This window comes from Physeter macrocephalus, unplaced genomic scaffold (genome assembly GCF_002837175.3).
Source record: "Physeter macrocephalus isolate SW-GA unplaced genomic scaffold, ASM283717v5 random_28, whole genome shotgun sequence".
Classification (NCBI taxonomy): domain Eukaryota; kingdom Metazoa; phylum Chordata; class Mammalia; order Artiodactyla; family Physeteridae; genus Physeter; species Physeter macrocephalus.
In genome coordinates, this window is record NW_021145314.1 from 177,207 (window position 1) to 187,544 (window position 10,338).

Consider the following 10,338-nt stretch of genomic DNA (forward strand, 5'->3'; position numbering starts at 1 on the left):
CATGTGGGATCTTCCCGGACCGGGGCACGAACCCGTGTCCCCTGCATCGGCAGGCGGACTCTCAACCACTGCACCACCAGGGAAGTCCTCCCCAATATTTTATTATGAAAGATTTCAAATGTACAGCGAAGAGGGAGGAATTTTACAGCCAACATCCATATACCCCATGACCTGGGTTCTACCTGTTTCTGACCCCATTATATCTCCATCCTGCACTGTGCCTGGGATCTAGGAGGCCTGTGATAAATCTTTGTTGAATGAAAGTGGTCATATCCTTCCACATCTAGGATGATAAAGATAAGATGAACAGGTACGTGTGAATAATATTTATGTCAGCCTCATCTATTAAGTGTGAAAAACTGGAAACAACTTAAATGCCCATGACAGAGGACTGGCTAAATAAATTAGGGTACATCCTGCAGAATGGGATTCCTTGCCATCAGTGACAGCGATGATGTAGATCTGTGTGTATTGACATGGAAGGGTGTTCCTGATGTACTGTTAGGAACGAAACTAAAGGAAATTGGGTATAATATGACATTATTCTTTTGTAAAGTTAAAAAATCAATACATGTATATGGGTAGTGCCTATTTTATGCCAGGTACTATTCTAAGTACTTTACATATATCAATGCATTTTAATCCTCACAACAATCCTGAGGGGTGAGTATTCCCTATTATCCCCATTTTACAGGTAAAGAAACAGGCACAGAGAGGGGAAGTAACTTGCCTAGAATCACACAGCTCTTTCCATGGGAAAATGCCTTGGAAGTTACACACAAAATATGATAGTAGTGACAATACCAGACGCTAGCGAGGATGTGAAGCAACAGGAACTCTCATTCATTGTTGGTGGGAATGCAAAACAGCCACTTTGGAAAAGAGTTTTGTGGTTTTCTTAAAGACTACACGTACTCTAGGGACTTCCCTGGTGGCGCAGTGGTTAAGAATCCGCCTGCCAATGCAGGGGACACAGGTTCAAGCCCTGGTCCGGGAAGATCCCACATGCCGCGGGGCAAATGGGCCAGTGAGCCACAACTACTGAGCCTGCGCTCTAGGGCCCGCGAGCCACAACTACTGAGCCCATGTGCTGCAACTACTGAAGCCTGCGTGCCTAGAGCCCGTGCTCCGCAACAAGGGAAGCCACCGCAATGAGAAGCCCGTGCACCGCAACGAAGAGTAGCCCCCGCTGGCGGCAACTAGAGAAAGCCCGCGCGCAGCAATGAAGACCCAATGCAGCCAAAAATAAATAAAATAAAATAAATTAATTAAAAAAAAAAACAAAACTAAATGTACTCTAACCACACGATTCAGCAACCACGCCCTTGGTATTTACTCAAAGGAGTTGAAAACATGTCCACGCAAAACCCTGCGCATGGACGTTTATGGCAGCTTTATTCATAACTGCCAAAACTTGGAAGCCACCAGGATGTCCTTCAGTAGGTGAATGGATAATGGAATATTATTTGGCACTTAAAAAAAAAAAGAAGAGCTATCAAGCCATGAAAAGACTTGGAGGAAACGAAAATGCATATTACTAAATACAAGAAACTAATCTGAAAAGTTGTGTGATTCCAACTACATGATATCCTGGAAAAGGCAAAAACTATGGCGATGGTAAAAAGATCTGTGGTTGCCAGGTGCTGGGGCAGGGTGGAGAGGGAGCACAGAGGATTTTCAGGGCAGTGAAACTATTCTTTTTTTTTTTCATTTTTGGATAAGTTTCTTTTATTTGGAATAAAAATGTCCACTTTTGAAAAGAAAAGAAGTTTTCTAAAAAACATAAGTCCTCAGACCACAAGTTTCCCCATGACGAGCTGAATTCCTGAACACTGCAGAGGGATTGCTGGAGATGCTGATTACTTCAGACACTAATAGGAAGGCACTGAAGAACAGCAGGGCCAGGCTTCAATCAGACAAACGTGTGCTGCCATGGAGGAATTGCATAGGCTGGCTTTGAAGTTGGCTTCTCCTTTGCTTCTTTTTATTTTGTTAAACTTGTAGCTTTACTTTCCTCAATCTCTAGAATATCAGTTTCTAGATATTCTGGTTTATGGGTTATCATCGTTTTGCTGTATTACCATGTCGCTGATCTGTAACTTCACCCACCCCACTTCCCCTCTATGGACTCCACGGTGGATTTTAATGAATTCTCTGTACTTTCTGTTACTATGTAGTTATAGAGTGACCTGAGAAGTGAAACTCGTAAATCGAGTTGACCTAATACCAGGGCTTTGTGCACAGAATCCACCAATCTGCTCGAGATGGCCTGATCTGAACCTCATCCCCCACCGTGCTCCCTGCCTTCTGCTTATGGCGGTAGATTTGGGATCAAAGGCACCTGCAGGACTGCACCGTCTTCCCGGCGGAGGATCGTGATTTGCAGGGCCTCTGGGTCCTCTCCAGGGTTGGCCTCATTATTGGCGGACCTGCTGGTTTCAGGACTTAATGAAGCTCAGGTTCTTGATGTCTCATCACAGAAAGAATTCAGTGAGAGACAAAAGTGATAGGTAAGAAGTGGATTTATTTAGAGAGAAACACACTCCACGGACAGAGCGTGGGCCACCTCAGAAGGCGAGAAAGGCCAGGGCAGTGAAACGATTCTGTATGATATTATAATGGTGGATCCATGTCACCACACATTTGTCCAAGCCCAAACCCATAGGATGTACAACACCAAGAGCGAACCCTACACAGCACTGTAAATCAACTACACTCCAATAAAATTAAAATTAAAAAAAAAAAGAGTGAACCCTAATGTAAACCATGGACTTTGGGTGATTATGATGCGTCAATGTAGCTTCATCAGTTCTAACAACTGTACCTCTCTGGTGCTGATGTTGATAATGGGGGAGGCTGTGTATGAGTGGGGACAGGGGGTACCTGGGAAATCTCTGTCTCATCCTCTCAATTTTGCCATGAACATAAAACTGCTCTAAAAAAAGTCTCTACTATATATATGTATATATATATATGGTTACTTCTGAGAGAGAAGATTGAGCATAATTTTGATTTTTCCTTTTGCCTCTGTCACGTCTCATTTTTCTCCAGTAATCACGTCTCACTTGTGTACTTTTTTCCAGGAACACTGCTTCTCAAGTGGTGAAGCAAAGTGAAGTCTGGAGAAGGGAACACTTGGCCACATACCTAAGAAGCCTCCCTCAACAGATGTCCCATCGTGATCAGATTCAACGCGATATTTCAGTCATGCGGCTATGTGAGAAAAGAGTTGCAATCACCTTTGTCGGAGCTGGAGAACTGGATCCCCACCTCGTGGAGGAGATGCTCCGTTTCCTCCAGCCAGGACACTGACAGGCGCAAGATGTCCAGCGCCACCTTCCGGAGGCCTGAGACAGGTGGGCTCACCTGCAGGTGCTGCAGGAGGTCGACCTCCTTCTTCAGGTCATTGCTACAGCAAGACATTTTCATGCACGCCTGGAAAGAGATGAGGTCGTGAGGAGCCCGGGCACCATCGCCAGAAATAGCACCTGACGGTTGTGACCCGCGATGAGCAGTGTTCTTGACGTGCCCGTGAAGCAGGCAGCGCCGTACGTTGGCCGCCCTGTGACGGCCCAGTTCTACTTGCCTTTTTTGGGGGGCGGAAGGAAGGAGGCAGCTTTTATTTCATGTGCACTCTAATTTGGACTCTGGATGGTCAAAGAGACCCTGTGTTTAGGTATAGGCAATTCCAAAGTCAAATTGCCAAGGACGATTTGGCTGAAACGAGAACCAAATTTGGCTACAGAATTCCTGCTGAGATCAACACACAAGCTGGTCATAAAGTGCGGTTTCCTGATTTGAAAGAGTGCTGACAAGCCAACATTTGCACAGACTCCCCAAATAGTAGCTGCATATTTCCAGAGAAAGCAGAAGCAGCTGCCTGATGTGATAAGCTGGATCCCTGCGTGGGGGCCATGAAGCGGGGGGGTGCTCTGCCAGACCCTCTGGTCCCGTCTCCTCCAAAGTCAAAGGCAACAAGGGTAAGAGCAGCCTTCCACTGCTGGGACAGGAAAGAAAAATGCAAATAAAGAGCAGAATGTTTCTTTGGTTTCTCTGGAAATAACACGGGGCTGTTTTTTTTCCCCGGGGTCTGGGGCCTCCCAAAGGCAGTACTTGGAGTGTGTCGGGCAGCTTCTCCTTGACCACACCAAGTTCACCTGGGAGGCATTTCTGGAGGTCCTTTGTTTTCTGATCTCAAACAGATTTCTCCAGCAAGAGAAAACGTGGACTAAAAGCAGAGCTGGACAATTTCCTGAGCAAGGAGCACAAAAATGAGACACAGGGGACATTTGAGAAATGGAGAAGGGGGCACCTGGCAACTGTCTAAGGATGTCTTCAGCTTCTCGATGTTCTCTGTGATTTCCTCCTGTTTGGAGCTGCTGAGCTGGGTCTTCTTCTGCAGGGTCCACTTTTTCTGCTGAAAGTTGATGTTGTCCTCTGTGACCCTGGTGATCTTCTTTATTAGCTGGTGAGAAAAAGAAAAAACAAAGATTTAAAATGCAGGCTGGCTCTGGGGGGAGGGGACCTGGAGGGCTTCAGCTTAAGCTCGGAGGAGGGAGGTCCTGGCGTGTTTTGGTGATGGCTCTGGAGGGTGGATGTCGGCTCTGTCACCAGGGCATGTTTCCCAGGATCAGAGATGGTTTTTAAGAGCCAAAGGCCTGTCATGTGGCCACGAGTGTGTTCTAGATTCTTCTGCATTCTGGGAGTGATTCATCACGCTGAGCCTGATGCTGTGGGCCCCTAAAAAGGAGGTTCTCCAAGAGAAGCCCGTGGTGTGATTTTTTGACCCGCGTGCTGACACCCAGGGTTGGAGAGGATAAACGCAAGAATAATAAGGCAATCGTTACAGCCAGAGGCCCATCCTCACTGCCATCTGCCTCTTCAGAAGAAACGAGCGAGCGAGGACGCACCGTCCAGGCTGAGGCCGCCCCTTTCCTCGCGGGGCTAATGGAGGTTAACCGTGCGGGTCTGGCGACCAGACACAGTCCTGGGTGGTTTAATTTGATTTTCACAGAAACACTGCAAGGGAGTTTAACTGGCTTTTACTTTAAAAGCCAGGAAATCCCAGAATATCAAAACAAATCTTTATGGTGTAGCAACAGTGTGAAAAATATGTGCCACCAACAAAAAACAGAAACATATGCTCCCAGTGTCTGGAGTCCCGGGTCCCTGAAAGAGAAAGCGGGGAAGAGAGACGAACCTGCTGATCGGAGACAGGTTTGTCCTGGAACGGTTTCACGCGTCCGTAGCTGGCCTTGATGACCTGACTTCTGAAAAGCTCCAGCTGCCGCACAAAGAAAGGGAAGGGGATGAGGTGAGTGGTGCGGCTGCAGCTGCAAGGCTGGGGGAGGTGCCTCCATCGCTGGGTCTGGGAGAAATCGGTGAGAAGGCTCTGCACGCCTTTAGTGGTCATTATGGGTAATTAACACCTTCACCTCTCACCGGAAGGGTCAGTGCCCACACAAGACAGGGGGACAGCAGGTTTTAATGACTTTTCAGGTGTGCCCGCCTAACCTAGCCGACGCACATGGTCAGCACACACACGTCTCGGGCTCTCGGAAGAGCCACTTGCTGCCAATTATGCAGTGGGAAGTCCAGGGCCAGGAGCGCTCTTCTGTAATTGCTACGTTGGCACCAGGCTGTGAGATAAATATTGAGGCTGTCAGCCCGAGTAACTCGTGTAATCAGCAAGGGCGCCTGGGGAGAGAAGGAGGAGCTGCCTGCTGGCATTTTGTGCCTTAGACCTTGTGTTCTGAAGACGACGGCTCCTGTATTCCTCTCCAGGTCCCCGGAGCCTGGTGCAGTGCCTGGCACACAGCAGGCACTCAATAAATGTTCATCGAATGCTTATAACAGAAACATCTGTCAGGTCAGACGTTGAAAGTCCTCTACTTCAGTTCAGCCGGTTTTTACTGAGTGCCTCCCTGGTGCTGGTGTCTTCATATTACGGATGGTGAAACAACGCAGTTAAATTAAATCAGGGCTTCTAGAATGACGAGTTCAAGATGCCCCAGGCTCATGAGACCTGAACGGCAAAGAAGCCCAAGTTTCTCTGGAAATTTACCAACACGATGGCCCTTGGCCTGGGTTTTTGGCTCACTGGCAAAATGTGGTCATGAAAGGCTCTAAAACAGAGCCCTGAAGGACCATAAGGGCCACTGACTCAATGAGAACGTCAACAGGTCCCAAGACACAGGAGTCTGCTGCACACCAGGGAGCTCTGGGAAGCCAAGAAGCGGAATTGTGACTCTCCTAAGGACACCTCTGCAGGCATCCTGCCGGAAGCCAACCGGGCGATTGGAGGGACTCTGGGTCATCTGCTGGTTTCATGGCCAAGGGAGGGTCCTAGCTCGCCCAAGGAAGAGGTTATGTCGAGAGGGCCCTGTGGGCGATGGCCCGCATTACCACCAGCGGCGCCCTATGGGACTGCTTGGCGGGGGGTGGGGGTAGGGAGGGACAGGCCCTGCTGGACGGTGGGCTGAGTCCTGTGGTCACTGGCCTGGAGAAGGGCAGGACCTCAGGCCGGGAGCGGGCTGTGGAGACAAGGGGGTGAAGCAGGAAGGCCCAGGCAGCGCAGAGAAGCCTCGTTCGCCCTTCCTCTCTCGAGTCTAGACCTGGAGGAATCTCAGTGTCTCTGAGGGTCTTCCTGGATGACCCCTGGCCAGAGCCATGACCAGGCCCTCGGCAAGTGGCGCAGATCATGCCCTCAAAGCGGGTGTGCGCTGTGGGTGCAGAGTGCCAGAAAGGTGAGGGGTAGCCCAGGCGCACAGAGGGGAGCCCAGGCTGGCAGGCTCTCCGCCTTGCTAAGGGGTCGGCACCCTGCAGGAGAAAGGACACCGGGGTGATGGTGTGGAAGTTGGCTGAAGCGGCTTTAAAACCTTCCTGAGAGTCAGAATCGTCATTTATCTTGTGGGTGCCTCTGAAGTTCAGCGCGTGGGACAAATTCCGGTCACACTGATGGTTCAGGCTTGGACGCTACCAGACAGAAGGGCTTGGGGAGCTGCGCTGGGTGGGGTGGAGGGCTCCTTTAAGGACTGTGGTTCTTAACCTTTTTTGGTGGTTTACAGATCCTTCTGAGAATCCAGTGAGTGACAAGGTGGACTCACTCCCCCAGAAAAAGAAAAGCACAAACACACACACGCACAATGTTCTTGGTCCCCCTGGAGCCGTGGCTGCCAGGAGAGGATGCCTTGTGGAGGGGTCCAAGATGGGCTGCCCTCGGTGGGCCATATTCTGGAGGGCCAGTGCCCCATCCTGGGTTCTCGTCTGCTCTCCCTTAGCCTTTGGTGAAGGCTCGTTTGCATGTTCTGGCCCTCATGTCTGTGCCACGTGGAAGAGGAAGGGCCACTGGGCCATCTTGGGTCAGAGCCCTGGGAAACGGCCCTCTCCCCCCGCCCTGCCCATCTCCGTCTGGCATAAGCTGTGGTATTCTGAGTTTTACTTTATTAAGAAAAGTGGCAGGACTTCCCTGGCGCTTCCACTGCAGGGGGCACGGGCTCCATCCCTGGTGGGGGAACTAAAATCCTGCAAGCCACGCCGTTTGGCCAAAACAAAACAAAACAAACAAACAAACAAAAAGAAATGTGGCATTTCCCTGGGGACACTGACTGTAGCATCTGTTTGGGGGCCCAGAGGAAGAGAGATCGCTGTACATGTCCGGACAAAAAATGTGAAGGAGAAAGTGCTAGAAACGCCACTGGGGTCAAGAGCTCAAACCCTTCCCAAGAGGGAACTGCACAGCTGGTTCACTGGGGCGGGCCTTGAGCTGGGACTGGCTGCTTGGCCAGGGTCTCAGGCAACAGCAAACGCTGGAGTGGGCAGCTTCCCAGAAGGAAAAGCCTCTTCAGAGATGTCCACTGGGACGCGGAAGCCGCGCGAAGCCCTGCCCCTGAGATAAGCGGGTGAACTAAACCAGGCCGTCCTCCCCCTCACTTATCCCTGCCGGCCGCTTGGGAGCAGGATGCCGTGGAGAGCACGGGCCCGTGAAGGGGCTCTGCAGCACGCCTACCTGACCTACTGCCCTTTCCAAATTGGCTTTAATGAGGTTTTCTCTGTTCCCCATTTCTTGCAGCTGAAGCAATTTCCTTCTGGAATCCTCCTGAAGCTTCTCTTCAACCTGAAAGGATGATGAAAGCGTGGGCTTGCTGCTAATGTGATTATCATGCCCTCTGGGGAAACTCTTCTGGGGGGGTGCTAATGGCAGTGGGGGAGTCCCTGAGGGGTAGGGACAGCTGCAGCCCGGTGGCAGGGGTCACAGGCATGCACGGGGTGGGGGCAAACTCACAGGGAGTTGCCCCCTATGGGAAAGGGCCGAGCTCTGCACCCTGGGCTCAACTATGTTCTACCACAGACTCCAATCCCAGCTCAATCCCTAACAAGCCGTACGACCGTGGGAAAGTTATTTCACTGCTCTGTGACTCAGGGTCCTCATCTGTCAAATGGGGATGATGATACTAGTACCACTGCATGGAGTTATTGTGGGGATTCAATGTTTGGAATAGTGCTTAAGGGCTCTGTGAGTGCGTTAACTACTGTTGTAACCTATGAAAGGTGGACGGGAATGTCCGCCGTAGAGTCTTGTTCTAATAACTCATGATGGGTACTTGGAAATGTTATTAGTGGGTTTATTATCATAACTATTTGTCGTTACCACTTTGAGCACACTCACTGGTGGAAACCTCTCTGGAGGCTTGCTAAAGCAATGTCTATGAAGAATTGTAGCCTGCAAAGGAAGGCGTTTAAAGTGGAGAAGCTTGCCTATTTTCCCCCCCTTGCTTGGGTAACAGTCAACGCACGGTAAGCTTGGGAGTGCTCTGCGCTACCCTTTGCTGGCCAGTGTAGGCCTGGCGGCTGCTCAATTCTTGGACGCACCTGCTGAGCCCTGGGCTCTGGCACTAACAGGAAATGAGTCAAACTCTCGTAAATAAATGGAAAGATTTTGTGCTGAAACAAATTCACAGGCTGTTTATTAGGGATCTGAAGAGGGGGATCACAGGGATGTAATAAAAGACCCAGAAAAGCCCTTAAGAGCTTTCTTCTGAGTAGTGTGGTACAGTGGAAGAGCCTCTACCCAGCTCCGTTACCTTGGAAAAGTCACCTAACCTCTCTGGGCCTTAGTTTTCTCCCAGGTCTAAACATGCTCTGACTTCTATTTCAGCAGCCTTTTTCATATGCTGCAAAAGCCAAGTCCAACCTTGGACTCTGCCCTTATCTGTGTTCTCCATGAACAGCCCCCATTCCCATCCGCGAGCCTCCGAGTCACCTTCAGTGGCCGCCCTGCTCCCCCTCTCACACTCGGTAGTCTCACGCCTGTCCTCCAATCCCTCTCACATGCAAGTTGGCCTGTGACAACTGGCCTCCTTGCCTCTAGTTTAGTTTCTTCCAGTGCAATCTTAACGGTACTGTGAGAGTTACCCAGCTGTAAGGCAGCTCTGTCCAACAGAACTTTCTGCAACGATACAGGTACTCTGAGCGAGGCTGTGTTGTCTAATACGGCAGCCATCAGCCACATCTGGGTATCGAGCACTCGAAATGTGGCTGGTGTGATGGAGGAACTGAATTTAAAATTTTATTTAATTTTGATTAATTTCAGTGTAAACAGTAGCATGTGGCTGTTTGCTACGCCAGGGTAACTGAAGTCAGACGAACCTGGAGTCAGACAAAACCGACTGTGCAATTGGGCTAGTTACTTTACTAGTAACTAGTAGCCTTGACTTTCTCATCTGTAAAATGGAGAGGATGATTTCTAGATCACAGCGCTGTTGTGAAGATGAAGAGATGAAATGTTCGGGGTAACGCCTAGTACATGAGAAATTGTAACTATCATTTTCACCCTTATTACTGCCCACGAATGTCATTGCATCAGTCCCTTGTTTAGAAGCCTTAGTAGCTCCCCACTGCCTATGTGGTACAGAGCCCAAGCGCCTGAACTAAGGCAAAACACCAAGCCAGGGATTCAAGAAGCCCCTACGAACTCTGAACGAGGTAAACAAAAATGAATCCACACCTAGATAAACCATAATAAAACTGCTGGAAATCAAGGGAAAAGACAATCTTAAAAGCAACCAGAGAAAAAGACAGATTATGCAAAGGTACAACAGTTAGGCTTACAGATGACTTCTAAGTAGAAATAATAGGAGCCACAAGACAATAGTGACATATCTAATGCTATCTCTAATGTGCTGAAAGAAAAGAATTGCCATTTAGAATTCAATATGCAGTCAAATGTGTTTTAAGAATGAAGGTTAGGGGCTTCTCTGGTGGCGCAGTGGTTGAGAGTCCGCCTGCCGATGCAGGGGACATGGGTTCGTGCCCCGGTCCGGGAGGGTCCCACATGCC

At 49.6% G+C, this 10,338-nt stretch overlaps 1 protein-coding gene across 1 annotated transcript in view; it reads right to left on the reverse strand.

The window, feature by feature from the left end:
* Positions 1 to 8,116, reverse strand: part of LOC102974867 (forkhead-associated domain-containing protein 1) — a gene marked incomplete at its 5' end in the record, with an annotated part of 65,697 nt that extends 57,581 nt beyond the window's left edge. Inside the window, 4 exons of the mRNA XM_055082166.1 lie at positions 3,240 to 3,435; positions 4,313 to 4,465; positions 5,201 to 5,284; positions 8,009 to 8,116. Of these exons, the coding sequence (XP_054938141.1) occupies positions 3,240 to 3,435; positions 4,313 to 4,465; positions 5,201 to 5,284; positions 8,009 to 8,116 (541 nt within the window). The remainder of the gene's footprint in view (positions 1 to 3,239; positions 3,436 to 4,312; positions 4,466 to 5,200; positions 5,285 to 8,008) is intronic.
* Positions 8,117 to 10,338: the final 2,222 nt, after the last annotated feature.